This window comes from Rhinopithecus roxellana, chromosome 20, assembly GCF_007565055.1.
Source record: "Rhinopithecus roxellana isolate Shanxi Qingling chromosome 20, ASM756505v1, whole genome shotgun sequence".
Taxonomy (NCBI): Eukaryota; Metazoa; Chordata; class Mammalia; order Primates; family Cercopithecidae; genus Rhinopithecus; species Rhinopithecus roxellana.
The window spans coordinates 5807827-5825167 of record NC_044568.1 but is presented as its reverse complement, the minus strand read 5'-3'; the positions used below and the strand labels follow the sequence as shown (position 1 = coordinate 5825167).

The window sequence follows — 17341 nt, the reverse complement described above, 5'->3', positions numbered from 1 at the left end:
CAGGCTAGAGTGCAATGGCACAATCTCGGCTCCCTGCAACCTCTGCCTCCCAGGTTCAAGCGATTCTCCTTCCTCAGTTTCCCGAGTAGCTGGGATTACAGGCATGTGCCACCATGCCCGGCTAATTTTTGTATTTTTAGTAGAGATGGGGTTTCTCCATGTTGGTCAGGCTGGTCTCGAACTCCCGACCTGAGGTGATCTGCCTGCCTCCGCCTCCCGAAGTGTTGGGATTACAGGCATGAGCCACCACTCCTAGCAAAAAAATATTTTAAAATAGAGATGGCATCTCCCTATGTTGCCCAGGCTGGTCTAGAACTCCTGGGCTCAGGGGATCCTCCTGCCTGGGCCTCCCAAAGTGCTAGGATTACAGGTGTCAGCTGCCATGCCTGGCCAACTTTTTAGTTTTTGTAGAGCTCGTCTTGAACTCCTAAACTCAAGCAATCTGCTCACCTCAGGTGCCCAAAATGTTGGGATTACAGGTATAAGCCGCCATACCTGGCCAATTTTATCTATCTATCTATCTATTTATTTATTTATTTATTTTTGTAGGGAAAAGGTCTTACTATGTTGCTCAGCCTGGTCTTGAACTCCTGGGCTCATGTGATCTTCCTGCCTCAGCCTCCCAAAGTGCTATGATTGCAGGTGTGAGATACCACACCTGGCCTTTCCAGCTTCTCTTGAGAAAAAACAATCATGCAGAAGCTGGCTGGAACCCTGTGGAAGGAGCATGACCTCTCCTGACTCCCTGACCATGGCCAGCCCTGCTGCTCTGAGCACCAAGGCAGGTCAGCTGGGGTGCCTGGCACCTGTGCCACTGCTTCTTAGGTCCAGTCAGCTACAGTTGCTTCCATTACCTGCCTGGGCTCGCTGGTGTCTGAATTTTTGAGCCTTAATCCAAAGTCTGGTGTTTCATCATGGCCTCATCACCCAACTGTTTCTGCCAGCCATCTGGCTTCTGTTCTCTTTTTCCTGATGTTGGCAATGCTGCCGCATTCCTGACAAAGGCCCCTTCACTTTGAAATTCTTCTCTGTGGCCTTCTAAGACTGGCCCCAAATCTTGTCAGCAAGAAGGCAAGAGATGCACCCTGGCTGCTTAATCTCATCTTGCTAGCTCCTCCCACTCCTTCCTGCCCCGAGCACGGCATTCTTGTTGCAATGCAGGCTTCCGCCCTTCCCTCTTTTCCCTCTCTTCCTGAGACAAACCCCATGCCACTGCCTGGACTCAACTACCCTTTTACAAATTCACCTCCCAAATCTACATTTCTAGTCCTGAGGTCATACCAAGCTCCCAGGCTGTCTAGGCCTTGCCTCAAATTCTTGCCATTCCAAACTGGTACTCTTTCTCCACAAGCCACCTCTACATCCCAACTCCTCTAAGAAAGTGATCATCAGCTTCCCAGGAAGGAAGCTGGAAATCCTCTTTTCCTTTTTCTCATTCATCCTCTATATACCCAGTTACAGAATCTTAAGAACTCTTCCCCTGAAGTGCCTCACACCTGTTTGCTTGCAACATTTGCAATTACCCCCTCATGAACGCACACCTAGCCGTAGCCTTCTAATTGGCTCTGAGACTTTCCCCTCTGGACTCTGTGACTACTGGCGCACACACGGGAAGCACACACTGCCACCGGCTCAGTCACCTTCACAGGCCCCCACTGACTTCAAGACGCTTCAGTACCATGCTGCTTCAGCAGATCTTCAGGCCCTCCAAGATTCAGGGCCACGTTTCCTTTTTCTCTGCTCTCCTCACTATCCTCTCCCTGTCCGAGAGCATCTCCACCAGCACTGAGCCTCACAGGGCTGTGCCCTCCACCTCTGGAATGCCTTCCCTTCTTTCTTGCTAAGCCCTTTCCAGGGCCAGTCCTTGTGCACCGGCTCAAGTGGACTGCTCTCCTACCTCATGCTCCTATTTCACACCTGCATCCAGGCCGTGTCTCTCACCTGGAATATGGGATTCTTTTTTATTTTTTAAAATAAGAGTCAGGGTCTTCATCTATCACCCAGGCTAGAGTGCAGTGGTGCAATCGGCTCAATGCAGGCTTGAGCTCCAAGTCTCAAGCCATCTTCCTGCCTCAGCCTCCTGAGTTGCTGGGACAAGGCATGAGCCACCGCACCTGCCCTGCAGGATTCTTGAGCACAGAATTCTGCTCCCACTCCGTGAGCGGAGGCATACTGTAGAGCTGAACTCTACCTTATACTAAAAGGACATCACTAATCCCGGAAGCTGCAGAGAGAAAACAAACCTTCTCATCCTTTGGGGGCCGACCCCGCTTCCGGGGACTTTGCTCTTGGGCTCTTTTCAGAGGGGATTTGGAGCCTCTCTCTGAAGAGCCTGAAGACACCCTCTTCTTTCCTTCTCCCATGTTCTTCTTCACCTTCCCTTCAGACAGGCTAAGTTTGCGCTTCTCATCACCTGAGTTTGGCCTACTTCTCTCCTCACTGGAATTACGTCGATTCTTGTCATCAGCAGAATTGTGGGATGACGTCTGAAAGTTTAATAATAATAATGATAACTACCACCACAGCTGCTGTCGCCATCGCCACCACCATTTACAGGTGCCACGTGCTGCTACAGGCACTCTGTGTGGTCTCCTCACAGCGACCCTAGAATAGAGTCTGCTGTCATCCCCAGACATTGGGAGAAGCAGATTTTAAAAGTCACTTTCCCTAGGTCCCAAAACTAGGAGATGGGACTTAAATGCAGGCAGTATATATATTTCAAAGCTACACTCCTAATCTGTGTGCTATGAAAGGAAGAAATGGCCTGTACTAGACTCAAATGCTAGATATTTCTCCTGGGTCCAAGCAGTTTTCCTAAAAGCAACAACCTACTCCAGAAGGGTTAGCCGCATGGAGTTTCAAGCTGATAAGCAAAATGCTGACACCTTAGAAATGAAGTAGCTTTCTCCAGTGGCATTGCAGAAGAACAAAGGTTTGGGCTTGGGTGACATTTAATCTGTTAGTTGCTATGCAAAAATCACCAGTCTGGCGTTGGTAGAAAGTGAACATTGTTGTCTCTCACCTGGTCTTTCCCTTTGGCTCTCCTGAGGAACTCTTCCACGGCATCTACCGCTTGCTGGAATCGTTTACCCTTGTTAATTTTTATCATTTCCTCTTTATGAGCATGATATGGCTTCAGCTGTTCCACTTTGATCCAGGCACTAGCACAAAACAAAAATAGAAAGGGTATGATCCATATTGCACATGCCATAAAGTATCAACAACCTCACTACGGCACGGTTTAAATATCCATTTGGTTTAACTGGACTCTGCAATAGGCCTCATCATTTTTTTCTTTCTTTTTTTTTTGAGATGGAGTCTCGCTTTGTCGCCCAGGCTGGAGTGCAGTGGCCGGATCTCAGGTCACTGCAAGCTCCGCCTCCCGGGTTTACGCCATTCTCCTGCCTCAGCCTCCCGAGTAGCTGGAACTACAGGCGCCCGCCACCGCGCCCGGCTAGTTTTTTGTATTTTTTTAGTAGAGACGGGGTTTCACCGTGTTAGCCAGGATGGTCTCGATCTTCTGACCTCGTGATCCGCCCGTCTCGGCCTCCCAAAGTGCTGGGATTACAGGCTTGAGCCACCGCGCCCGGCCCATTTTTTTCAAAACATGCTATCAACCATCTCAGAGTCTTATGCCTAAAGTATATTTTCTTGAAACAAGTCAAGCAGAACAACCACCACTACCACTGCAGCAACCACAAATTAAATTCCTCCAGAGAAAGCACTGTTACACATTACTTATTTCCACAGTCGTCTATCAGCTTCCAATGCCCAATCACATATACCCTGCCACTTGCTCAGGGCAGAAAGAAATCTGGAGACCCTTTCCCATTCTCACCAGGCAGTACAAATGGCCACACACGGATCCCTGGGAATCAGGGTACCTGGAAACGTGATAGACGACAGCAGCATTACTATGCAGGAAAATGCTTGCTGCTTGTCAACAATCGGAACCAGATCTATGATCTATTGATCGACAGAGAATCAGCGATGTTACAGAGCTGAAGAAATGCAACATCTTCTAAAATTTGTGGCTTTTATGGATATTCACAGCCACTGAGCCTATATTTGTTCATAAATGATGGTAACCATGGCTACTAAACCACACAAAACACGGAACACATGGTTTGGAATAAGGGCAGCAGTTACAAAAGGAGGCATTTAAAAACGAGATGGCATGCTGTTTTATGATCTCAAAAAAAAGAAACAGAACAAGATTTTTGAGATTAAAGGTAGAAGAACATACATCTTTGATACTTAATTTTTAATTTCAACTATCAATGTGTAACACAGGAAAGTAATCAGCTGTCAATTCTGGGGTACCTGGCCTGCCACACTAACCTGAACAAATCTGCTGCAGCTGGCTTTCTATGTTTCCCTCAATGGCATGCAGCTTATAGAATCCAAGCACAAAATAATTTTATAGGCTTGACAAGGTATCAGTTGATTTACATGTTTTAGCCTGTGATACTCACAGCTTTCACAGCATAACCTTCAGAAAAAGTGGGTCAGGTTAAGGATACAGAAACCGAGCTATCTCACGAGCTTCAGGTTGTTTTCTTTATAGAAAGCTAGAGAATATTCACTAACAGCGTCAGTGTTAACCTTTGCACATAAAAATAATTGTTACTAACCCTCCACCAGATACCTGGACTTTGAGTGTGGTGCTGGTAGTTGTGATGATGGGTTCTGTGCAAAAACACAGCCCTGGGATCATCGGCCTGCAGATGACAGGCAGTGAACCACTATTAGGCATGCCACCATGGCTAAGTGAGACGATGAATGGAGATACAGAAGCTGGTCTCCCTGACACAGCTCCAACTAGAGGAGTTAGGCAAATTCCTTCCCTTTTTTTTTTTTTTTGAGACGGAGTTTCACTCTTGTTGCTCAGGCTGGAGTGCAATGGCGCGATCTCGGCTCACTGCAAGCTTGCCTCCCAGGTTCAAGCGATTCTCCTGCCTCAGCCTCCGAAGTGCTGGGATTACAGGCGTGCACCACCATGCCCAGCTAATTTTATATTTTTAGTAGAGACAGAGTTTCTCCATGTTGGTCAGGCTGGTCGCGAACTCCTGACCTCAGGTGATCTGCCCGCCTCAGCTTCCCAAAGTGCTGGGATTCCAGGAGTGAGCCACCGTGCCCGGCCTTTTTTTTTTTTTTTTTGGGTAGACAGAGTCTCGCTTTGTCACCCAGGATGGAGTGCAGTGGCACGATCTTAGCTCACTGTAATCTCCGCCTCCCAGGTTCAAGCAACTCTCCTGCCTCAATCTCCCGAGTTGCTGAGACTACAGGTATGTACCACCACACCCAGCTAATCTTTGTATTTCTAGTAGAGACGGGGTTTCCCTGTGTTGGCCAGGCTGGTCTTGAACTTCTGGCCTCCAGTGATCTGCCCGCCTTGGCCTCCCAAAGTGCTGGGATTACAGGCGTGAGCCAGCAAATTACTTTCTAGTGACCAACTCATCTTAAAGTTTGAAATTCAACATAAGAGTGCCAATGAGTTCAACCTGCCAGGAGGATAAGTAGAAGGAGATTTCGACCTCAGATTTTCTGGCAAGTATATCCCTGAACTGACTCCCTTCCCTCTCCTTATGGGGATGCTAATGACAGGCCAGAGCAATCAGATGCAAAGTCAGACCCAGCCCCCAAAGCCAGTGAAGCTACCACACTAACCCGTGGGTCTGAGATGACACAACCAGTATCAAGGATGAAGCTTAAGGAGTTGTGACCAGCCTCTTCCTCCTAGGAGCTTCTGTTCAGCAGCTGAGAACCACACAAGTTCCCAATATAGGACCAACAGGGTGATTTTTATGGACCCCTTGAGATGGGACAACAGACTCCAAGACTCGCTAATCCCACCCATGCCATCCTGCTACCTCCATCCCCGACTCCCACTCCCCAGCCTCACAAGAACCTGATTCTGAGAGAATGGAAAGGTGAGGACGTCTGTGAAGTGTCAAGAAATCAACCCCATTTTTTGTTGAAGCATCTTACAAGGTTTACTGATTTCTGCTAGAAGGAACTGTACAGTCAAAATTCCACTCACTTTAAAGCATTTGAGATACTGAAATTTTCCTCTTTACAACCATCTTCAAAACATTAAAATGGCTAAATGAATTGACAGTATGAATAGGATGGTAAATCCAAGAAATGTTAATCTATTTAAGGAATCAACTTATTGCTGGAGAAGTATCCTGTTACATTAGAAAACAGCCATAAAAAACCAGCTTGGCTGGGCACAGTGGCTCACACCTGTAATCCCAGCACTTTGGGAGGCAGAGGCAGGTAGATCGTGGTAGTAAACGCCTGAAAACAGAGAAGGAAAGGGAATGTCTCATAAGATGTCTGGCTACGTGGAGATGATCAAGATAAAAAGCAATGCATGTTATGTGCCACCATTCGTGCAAAGATAAGGAAAATGGACTGACCATGCACTGATATCTCTGGAGGGACACACCATCAGAAACTGGTCTAACTGGGTGTCTGTGGGATGGGGATGAATGCAACTGTTTTAGTGTTGACAGGTTTTTTTGTTTTTTTTTTTTTAATGGTGAACACATATTATCTTGAAAAAACCAAATCAATGGAAAAGGCCTCTGCCATAGAACACAGGCTATTCCGACTGCCCAGAGGGTTTCCTCTATGACTTCCTGGTTTGTAAGTTTGCTCTGGTGGGTTGCTCCTGCCTGGCTGCTGGGGTAACTGCACCTGTAACACAGCCAGTTTACCCTGGTGACCTGACACACTTCCTATAAAAAGTCTCTTCATCTATGAATACAGAACCGCCACTAAGCCACTCTCAGATTACTCCAATCAAAATGAATTAAAATCTGGTATCTTCAAAAACTTCCACACTTCTGATTTGCTTTCCTCTTAAATGAAAATCATACACATAGGGCCGGGTGCGGCGGCTCACGCCTGTAATCCCAACACTTTGGGAGACCAAGGCAGGTGGATCAATTGAGGCCAGGAGCTCAAGACCAGCCTAGCCAACATGGTGAAACCCCATCTCTACCAGAAAACACAAAAATTGGCTAGGTGTGGTAGCACGTCTGGAATCCCAGCTACTCAGGAGGCTGAAGCAGCAATTGCCTTGAACCCAGGAGGTGCAGGTTGTAGCGAGTGGAGATCGTGCTACTGCACTCCAGCATGGGCAACAAAGCAAGACTTGATTAAAAAAAAAAAAAAAAAAGAAAAGAAAAAAGAAAATCATACATGTAGATAGTGTATATTAAAGATGTCAGTTTATGACTAATCTTGAACCCTCTTACATTTGTTTCAGCCTTTGCACAGACAGGTGACCTGGGCTGAAGCCTTGAAGCTAAAAGAAAGAGAAAAGGAGAAAGGGCGGGGAGAAGACGGGGGACGGAGGGAGAGAGACAGAGAAAAAGAACACACACACACACACACACACACACACACACACACACACACACACACACAAGCATAGAGTCTAAAGGTGAGAACAAGCCGGGCGTGGTAGCTCACACCTGTAATTCCAGCACTTTGGGAGGCCGAGGTCAAGACATCGAGACCATCCTGGCCAACACGGTGAAACCCTGTCTCTACTAAAAATACAAAAATTAGCTATGTGTGGTGGCATGCGCCTGTAATCCCAGCTACTCGGGACGCTGAGGCAGAAGAATCGCTCGAACCCAGGAGGCGGAGGTTGCAGTGAGCAGAGATCGTACCACTGCATTCCAGCCTGGCAACAGAGCGAGACTCTGTCTCAAAAAAATAAAAATAAGAATAAAAATACAAGTGACAACAAAGATGGGGCCAGAAGGTGTGGGTTTGCTTCCCCATTTGCATTTGGTGAATACCTAGTAAACAATTTCTATGCGTGCCTTTTTAAAAAAAATCCTAGGAGCTTCTGGTCAGAAGCTGAGGACCACACAAGTTCCCAATATAGGACCAACAAGGTGACTTTTTTGGAGCCTCTTGAGATGGGACAACAGACTCCCAAGACAAAAGGGGCTGAAGATTACTTAGGTGTTCCAGGTTAAGTTCTTTAGAAGTAAAAGCACCCGAAAAAACACACACAAACCAGGTGCAGGTGAAAGGAAAAAGGGATGCTTCCAAGCTGCTACGCTAATTATTAACCACAAATTCTTTCAGAACAGCTACTTTCAGTACTGACTCAGACACCTCACATCCAGTGAGACCTGTCCACTTTAGATGTGGCTTGATGGAAAAAGTACCACTGGTCTCTCAGTTTCCTCATCTGTGAAAAAATAAGAACCAGAAAGATGACCCTGTGCACCTGCTGAAAGGGCTGCTGTGAGGACTGGAGGTGCAGACTGCCATGGAAACTCGTGGGTAGGTACTTGCAGCCTCTCCATTGTTTGTCCACAATCTGTTGAAATGGTTGGTTTCTGGTGGCTTCTGAGCACCTGTTATTTAAATGAACACTCCCTCCATTCCACCATCATTTATAGCCACTGATGAAACTTTTCTTTCTTCTTTTTGAGATGGAGTCTCGCTCTGTTGCCTAGGCTGGAGTGCAGTGGCACAATCTCGGCTCACTGCAAGCTCCGCCTCCTAGGTTCACGCCATTCTCCTGCCTCAGCCTCCCAAGTAGCTGGGACTACAGGAACCTGCCACCACATCCGGCTAATTTTTTTTTTGTATTTTTAGTAGAGACGGGGTTTCACAGCGTTAGCCAGGATGGTCTCGATCTCTTGACCTCGTGATCTGCCCGCCTTAGCTTCCCAAAGTGCTGGGATTACAGGCGTGATGTAAAAACTGTGCCCGGCCTCTTTGTTTTTTTTTTTTTTTGAGACGGAGTTTCACTCTGTCGCCCAAGCTGCAGTGCAGTGGCGCGATCTTGGCTTACTGCAAGCTCTGCCTCTGGGGTTCACCTCTGGGGTGAGGTGCAGTCCAGCTTCTACAGGAGCCAGTTATGACTTTGTCTTCACAAGTTCTCATCCCTAAAAAATCCCCTTGCAATACTTGTCTACACTACCTTTTAAACGCCCATTTCATCCAGTGCTCCTCACACTGCTCCTAACGCAGTCACACCACAATCTACTAGCAGTGCCCATCGCCAAAATCCTCCAGGCCATTTGCTGTTTCCTACATCCTGATCCTGTGCTTCCTTCAGTCTTTGCTTCTCCACATTTAAGAGTCCTGCTCTTTTGTCTGACTCAGTTCCGTTTTCGGGATCTTGGCCAGTTCTAACAGATCCCTTTGGAACCATGATCTGAAGTACACATAGTATTCCTGATGAGGCATAGTACAGTTTTACATCAAGGTGGAATCATGCATGATTTTGTACTCAAAGCCTTTTGGTAAAAAGAGCATACCTGGCTGACATCCTTTAGGAACTTCCAACTCTCACAATCCTTTCTTTTCAAACATACACACACACGCGCTCTCTCTCTCTGTCTCATAGGGAGAGTCTCCATCTCTCTGTTTTCCATACTTAAAGGCATCCTGGCCCAATGTCTGCTAATACCTGCTGTATGGCAAGCCACATTCTACACAGTGATACTACTTTTCCTTCCTAACCATGAGGTAGGGGGTATCATCCCCTTATGTTGAGGACACAGAGGCTCAGAAAGGTGAAATAGCTTGCCCAGATCAGGGAGTAAGGTGGAACCGGTACCTGAATGCACATTAGGCCGGTAACCAATCCAGAGCTCTTTCCCCCAAAGTAATCTGCTGTCAGCAGCCAATCTGGAGATCTTACCTTAATAGAAAAACACATTAACCCGCCCCAGTACTGATCACTAAGGAAGTGTTCCTCCTTTAGAGAAGTACTGTACATCTTTCCCCTTCATTTCCTTTCTCTAAGTTAACTGTCTACCCACAAAAAGATAACATATTAGTACCACAGTGACTTCATTTTTATAGTTTTTTAAAATGTGTAACTCTATCAAAGGAGTTTAAAAGGTTAAAAATATTGCATTTAGCAGTTGCTTTGTATCCCACTTGTTTACAACCCTCCAAAGAACTTCAGTCAGTTAGAAATTATATCATCACCACTACATCAGGCTATTTTTGTCTTCAGCAAGCACATCACCACTGGCTTCACCTGTTTGCCTGGTTAAGCTCTGAAATTAACTCAACTCCAATTTTCTGTGTCCTATTTCTAGCACTTGTTATAAACAAGGATCACAGCTTATTAATCCAGCCTTTTAGTATTAAAAAAAGATATATATATATATATATATACACACACACACACACACACACACACAATCGGGGCTTGGCGCTATAGCTCACGCCCGTAATCCCAGTACTTTGGGAGGCCATAGCGGGACGATCACTTGAGCCCAGGAGTTTGAGACCAGCCTGGGAAAGATGGTGAGAACCTGTCTCTCCAAATAAAAAAAAAAAGGTAAAAAAATTAGCAGGGCATGGTGGTGCACACCTGTAGTCCCAGCTACTCGGACTGCTGAGGCGGGAGGATTGCCTTAGCCTGGGAAGTCAAGGATGCAGTGACCCATGTCTGTGCTACTGCACTCCAGCCTGTCTCAAAAAAAAAAACAAAAACCAAAGACAACAAACAAACAAAAAAATAAGGAAACAATAGCTTTCAGACTCCCTGTAATGAGACTGAATTCCCATTTTTGTTTCACACTTGTGTAATTATTTGTTTAGCTAATGAAGTTTGGGCCAACCATACTGCCTCTGTTACTCCTAAGGACAACTTACCTCAGGCAGGGAGCCTCTCCCTTTCCATAACACCCAGCTTAATGCCAATTGTTCATAGCGTCTCCGCTGCCTGAAATGCCCCTACAGTCCTTGTCCATTCGAATTCTATGTATCTTCCAGAGCTGGATTCAAATCCCATCTCTTCAGTCAGTCTTCTTGGATCTCATGGCTCTCCACTGACCTCTCCCTCTTCTAGAATTCTTTTTCTTTTTGAGACAGGGTCTAGCTCTGTCACCCAGACTGGAGTGCAAGGTTGTGATCATGGTTCACTGCAGTTTTGACCTCCTGGGCTCAAGCAATCCTCCTGCCTTAGCCTTCTGCATACCTGGGACTACACTAGTGTACCACCATGCCTGGCTATTAAAAAAAAAAAAAAGTTTTTTTTTTTTTAGCGTAGAGACAAGGTCTTGCTATGTTGCCCAGGCTGGTCTCCAGCTCCTGGGCTCTACCAATCCCCGTCTTGGCCTCCCAAAGTGCTGGGATTACAGGCATGGAGCCACTGGGCCCAGCCTAGAATAAATAATTATCTGCCATCATTCATTCTGCACACAATCCTTTTTTTTTTTTTTTTTGAGACGGAGTCTCGCTGTCACCCATGCTGGAGTGCAGTGTCCCGATCTATCTCTGCCTCCTGGGTTCAAGCGATTCTCGAGCCTCAGCCTCCCAAGTAGCTGGGATTACAGGCACACACCACCACTCCTGGCTAATTTTTGTATTTTCTGTAGAAACGGGGTTTTGCCACGTTGGCCAGGATAGTCTCGAACTCATGATCTCCAGTGATCCACCCACCCTGGCCTCCCAAAATACTGGGATTACAGGCCTAAGGAACCATGACCGGCCAAATATTCTTTTTTATATCCATGGAATTGTAAGAACATTCCCTCTTCCAGAAGCTCTGGCTCCACAGCTTCAGGCCAGTGATCTCCTTGAAATACTGCCACCACAGGCTGCTAAGCTGGCTTGTGATAGAGAAGTGGGGCTGGCTATATCTGTAAACATGAAACCAGGAAGAGTACTCTGACATATAAACTCCTGGATGAGTGAAGAATACTGTTTATAATATATTGCTTTCTAAGAAGAAATACTTTAACCATCAGAATTAGATTTACCGGAGAAGCCAGAGATTTTTTTTTCAAGTCTAATGCTGTATTTTCCTGTAAGAATAATAGAACTATAACTACTTAAATCAAATCGGCTGGACATGGTGGCTCTCACCTGTAATCCCAGAACTTTGGGAGGCCGGGGGTTGGGGGGGCAGATGACTTGAGGTCAGGCAGGAGTTTGAGACCAGCTTGGCCAACGTGGTGAAACACTGTCTCTACTAAAAATACAAAAAAATTAGCCAGGCGTGGTGGTGAGCGCCTGTAGTCCCAGCTACTCGGGAGGCTCAGCCATAAGAATTGCTTGAACCCGAGAGGTGGAGGTTGCAGTGAGCTGAGATCACGCCATTGCACTCCAGACTGGGTGACAGAGTCAAACTCCATCTCAGAAAAAAAAGGTCAAGCCATCTAGCTAGACCCAGGTAAGCAACTTGACATAGTGATGAGGAAGCTAAACAAATCACTAGTAACTCAAGTTAATACATGTTCTTCTCCTCACTGCAACATGCTATATGGTCAAAGAGTCTCAGATTAATGGTCCTGGTTTCCCCAACTTAGGACAGATCCGGCACAAAGACTTACTATAATAATGTCAGAACAAATCACTTAGTTTTACAAATGAGAACAGGATTGAACAATTACTTTTATTAAGGTAAATACAATTTTAGTTTTCATTGTATACCTCATGCATGAACCACAATGACATATAGCATTAAAAAAGAACTGAACATGTCTTTTATAAAGATAACTGCCAGCTGGGCGTGGTGGTTCATGCCTATAATCCAGCACTTTGGGAGGCCAAGACAGGTGGATTGCTTGAGTCCAGGAGTTCCAGATCATCCTGGGCAACATGATAAAACCCCTCTACAAAAAATTAGCTGGGCATGGTGGTGCACACCTGTGGTCCCAGCTATTCAGGAGGCTGAGGTGAGCGGACTGCTTGAGTTGGGGAGGCAGAGGTTGTGGTGAGCTGAGAGTGTGCCTCTGCACTCCAGGCTGGGTGACACAGTAAGTCCCTGTCTCAAAAACAAACAAAAAGGAACTGCCTTTGGAGTTGGGTAAAGAAACATGTGAGAAACTACTTCGATGTGATTATTACATTTAGAAGGTAAATGAACCTAGTTCTTGCCTGACTTAGTTATAGGCCTAGGACAGTTATCTAGGGCAATTTCTGCAAGAAATTGCACCTTTATTTAGGTATGAAGGCAGAATGAGATGCCAGTATTATACATTATAAGAAGACTGAACTAAAGATCCTTAGAATATTTTCAAAGCAGCTCAGACTCCAGATAACACAGAAAGAAAGGCAAAGGGAGACTCCTGGTGAATACTACTCACTGATCTTCTGTTCCAAAAAATTTCACAAAGAAGCATTTCTTTCCACGAGGTTTCTTCAAGTCCTTTGGTGGATTAACAATCTGGAGGATAAAAGCGGGGAAAAGGTTGGCTGGCAACACAGCAGCCCACTTTCTAGTGGCTCCACATTGCTCTACACAGCTCTACGTTGGTAAGAAAAAAGTAAATTAAAATGACTTACAAATAAATGTATTTATATACAAAACAGAACCCAAGGCCTAGTACTTGTTTAAATCTCCCATTTTTCTATTGAGATTTGTGGAAATGTGCAGATATTCTAGAAGTTCCCAATATTTAACATGTAGCACAGTGCTCGGTAGACACCATATCCCTTTCACTGCAGTGGCCCTGTCTTACAAGCAGTTAAAACTAAGATCAAGAACATCTCCTGCCCCCCACCAACCCGCCCCGCCCCAATGTGACCCCATCATTACTGAAAAAAAGCAGAGGACACTCTTTGAAATACTTCCTGTGCAGGAAGAGTTGAGACAGGACATAGTGAAAACAAAGGACAACTGAGGCACAGAAAACACCATATTGCAAAGAGACCATTTAAAGACACTTCCTGGGCTCCAAGCAAGAATATAAAAACACAACATTTGGAAAGCAATGATGGATCACCTCACGCAAAATCTGGAATGCCAACTTCTGCAAAGAGGCACTGGAGTAGCACATATGGTAACATGGAAAGAAGATTTAAACTTAGTTGGGACAAAAATACTTTGGCTTTTCACTAACCTACATTTAGACTTCTCTTTCTGGATAATTTATATTTTCTTCTCCTTTTGTTACATTTAAGCATAAAGCTAAATTCAGATTAGAATTATTTCCGGGGTTAAAAAAGAAACTTCATAAACCTCCTCTAAATCAAGAAATAAGCGTTTAGAGCAGATTTAGTGATCTGGAATATACTGTATTGCCTTTTAAAAAATAACTGATACTGGGGAAAAAAAATTCTAAGTGCCATCTGAATGGGCCCAGTTTAACTCAATACTAGAAACTGAGAGGAATGCATCTTACATTCTCCACCTCCTCAAACCCAACTTCAGATATCTTCCTTTAGTACCAAGACACTCACCTTTCCTGGCCAAGGAGGATACCGGCCGAGTTTCCCCCTAGAGAAAACACACAGAGTCAACACTTGACCTGGAAAAGTCAGCCCATCTCCTTCAACCCACTCAGTACGTAATTTACTTTCCTAAATCTCTGCTGGCATCCTCAAGGGCCGGAACAAAAGCTTCCACAGCTGGGCCCAAGACCCTCAGAAGCAAAATGCAAAATTGTATACTTATGTGCACAACGTATAACCATTCTTCTGTTGACAAGGAATACAGAACAACACAACTGTCAAGTCACTTGTCTGGAGCTTCTTAATGACAGGAGTGGGAGAACAGCTTCCTCTGTAAACACAGACATTCCCTCCCTAAGTCTGGTTTAATTCAACAGGAGACCTGCCTGGCTTTGACAAATGCTAATGGAAGCCTTCCTCTGGGTGGAGAAACAAGCTATGCAGCTCGAGGGAGGCGGCGACAATCAGCCTTGGTTCGGGTGGTTGTCTGGGACACAGAAGCAGAACGCGGGAGGCACCCAAGCTTGCACTGGTCACTGCCAAGCCATCGGTTGTAAAGAACTACCCCGCCGTTTCTTCGCGGGCCAACGCCAGAAGTCCGGTTAGGCAATCCCAGTTGAGCCGCCCGCACAGGTCGGCTGCATCGCAACCTGGGCTTTGACCGAATGGCACCGGCGAGATGGACTCGCAGGTCCGGTCCCCGGCGCTTCTGCTTTCTGGGAAGCCCCAGCAAGACCCCGGGAACCCGTCGTCCAAGGAAACCTCGCAGCACCGGCGGCTCCTTTCACAGAGGCCGCCAGTATCTGGGCCCCGAGTGCAGACCCCTCCCGGGCGGCCTCGGGGATCAAAGCCAGTGCCCGCCGTGGCCACCCTCGGCCTCGGTCCCCTGGGACTGGACTGCCCCTTCCGCCCGGCGCCGCTCGGAAGCGCCGGCACCTTCTCTTCCCCTCTCTCCGCGACCTGGAGCGCACAGAAAGGCAGCTCCGGGGCCGGCAGCGAACCCCGCACCCTGGCGGGCAGCTCCCCGGCGCGTCTCGGTTAGCCCGGCCGCCCGGACTCACCACACCAAGTCGCCGAGCCGCAGACTCACAGCCGCCATCTTACCACCCAACCACCACCGACGCACGGGCCGCCGGGAACAAGCAGGTCGCCTCGGCGCCGCCCATTGGAGTGGGTCCGACCACGTGATGGGGGCCGGCTGTCATCGGCCACGCCGCTGCTCTGACGTCACCGCGCCTGCTGGGGATCATTGGCCGGCCGAGCGGCACGTGATGCGAGCGCCGCGGTCTCCGCGCGCCGAAGCGCAGAGGCTCCCGGCTCCTTCCCCCTCCCTCCGGCTCGTGACAACGAAGCGTCCGCGGTCTGAGGCGGCGGCGGCGGCGGCGGCGGCGGCGACGACGGTGCGACCGGCTGAGCGCGAGAGGGAGCCGGCCTCGCGGCCCGCCCCGCCCCCGGGCCTTGGACTCCGCGCTCCTCCCCTCTCGGCGCTTCCGTTGCGGCCGTTGGTCCTGCGCGGGCCCCGGGGCCATTCCCGAGCCCGAGGCGCTGGTCGGCCCCGTCGCTGCGCCCGTGAGCTGCGGTGACGGAGCTCAGCGCGGCCTGGAACTCAGCTTCCGCCGGGTCTGGGCTCCGGCGCCCAGCTACTCCTCTTGGCCGCAGACCGGGAGGCCCTGGTGTCCGCGCCTGTCTGCTCCTGTCGCCCGTGTTCTTTGGAGCGCTCCTCCCGACGGCCGCTTTCGGAGGCGCCGTCTGAGCGCGTGGTCCCGCGCCGCAAGTTCTCCCGGGGCTCCCGGAGGCTGCTCCCCCGACCCCTTGGTGTCCTCGGAGTGGCTGTGCGGACGTCGAGTTGGCATTTCTTCGCTTCCTCCTGGGCCGGCGCGCGGCGCGGCACACCAGGCTCCCCTGGGCGCGGGGACCCGGCCATGGTCCGAGGCGCTGGCCGCCCGCCCGCAGGGAGCCACGGCTGGGAAGCCCACCGCTAGCTGCGCCGCCGCCCGGGGACCGGCATGAGGACCGCCGCGGGAGGACGTCTGCGGCCCGCGTCGGCTCTGGGGACAAAGGTGCGTGTCTTTGTCGGGTCCAGGCTGTCCCGTTAGCCTTGCAGTAGTTTTGCACTTCTGAAAAAGTTGTGACAACAGGCAAGACAGATGCCGGGCGTAGTTTGGACACTTGAAAACTGAACCATGAAGTGGGAAGTGTTAGCCGCAGTTGAGCGCAGCGCCGGCCCAAACTTCAGCAGACCAGGTAGAAACTCAGTTTTTCAAAAGATCCCAGTCCTGATCACAGACTCCACAGTGTCAAGGAATGACTTAGACTTGGTGTCGGGCTCTTATTGAGTTCCAGCCTGCTGGAAAAGGTGGCGGGTCCACACGCATTTTCCCAAGGCATTTTGGTGGTTAGAGGTTTCGGTTGCAAGACGGTGTTTAGCGTACTGGGTCGTCCCGCAGCCTGATTTTTTTTTGGCAGATCAGTTTCCCTGAAGTACCAAGAACTAACTGCATGAACTGTCATTTTACTGTGTGTGTCTTTTTAAGACAAAATGATCTTGAAAGCGTATTTACCAGGGAATAATTTGATAAAAATAGCATGTTCCTGTTTAAAAATTCTTAATTTGTAAGGAGTTGAAGGATGTTTTAATAACTTAATTAAAAATATGAATCTTGGCTGGGCATGGTGGCATAAGCCTGTAATCCCAGCGTTTTGGGAGGACGAGGCGGGCGGACCACCTCAGATCAGCAGTTCGAGACCAGCCTGGCCAACACGGTCAGTCCCGTCTTTGCTAAAAATACAAAATTAGCCGGGCGTGTTGGCACATGCTTGTAGTCCTAGCTATTCGGGAGGCTGAGGCAGGAGAATCGCTGAAGCCGGAAAGCGGAGGTTACAGTGAGCTCCGATTATGTCACTGCACTCCAGCCTTGCGACAGAGCGAGACTCGTCCCCCCCACCAAAAAAAATCTTTAATCAACATTGCATCAAAACCTAGAGGCATTCCCATTAACATCAGAAACATGTTACATTTCTGCCACTATTAGATAATAAGAATGTATTGCCTAATATCCTGAAAGTTCTAGCCAATGCAATAAGACAGGAAACAAAAATAAGAAATGCAATTTTTGGAAAAGGGAAGACAGAATTCTTATTTCCATGGATGATAGGTCTG

The 17341-nt window shown here is 48.0% G+C and overlaps 2 protein-coding genes across 13 annotated transcripts in view; one reads left to right on the top strand and one right to left on the bottom strand.

The window, feature by feature from the left end:
* GLYR1 (glyoxylate reductase 1 homolog) overlaps positions 1-15404 on the bottom strand; it is a 44778-nt gene extending 29374 nt beyond the window's left edge. For 4 of the 6 annotated variants that reach the window (XR_746878.1, XR_004055460.1, XM_010353884.1 and 1 more), the window contains exons 1-5: positions 15243-15404; positions 14191-14227; positions 13095-13174; positions 3023-3161; positions 2244-2486 (exon numbers count right to left, since the gene is read on the bottom strand). Coding sequence is in view for 4 of the 6 variants with exons in the window: in XM_010353884.1 (XP_010352186.1) it covers positions 2244-2486; positions 3023-3161; positions 13095-13174; positions 14191-14227; positions 15243-15280 (537 nt within the window). In the remaining 2 variants the exon portion in view is untranslated. The remainder of the gene's footprint in view (positions 1-2243; positions 2487-3022; positions 3162-13094; positions 13175-14190; positions 14228-15242) is intronic. The other 2 variants (XM_010353886.2, XM_030925268.1) reach the window with 1 other exon arrangement.
* The window catches only part of UBN1 (ubinuclein 1), a 39866-nt gene continuing 37101 nt past the window's right edge, over positions 14577-17341 (top strand). For 5 of the 7 annotated variants that reach the window (XM_030925265.1, XM_030925266.1, XM_030925267.1 and 2 more), the window contains exon 1: positions 15463-16241. The gene's annotated coding sequence lies outside the window, so the exon portion shown is untranslated. Of the gene's footprint in view, positions 16426-17341 lie in introns of all 7 variants that reach the window. The other 2 variants (XM_030925264.1, XM_030925263.1) reach the window with 1 other exon arrangement.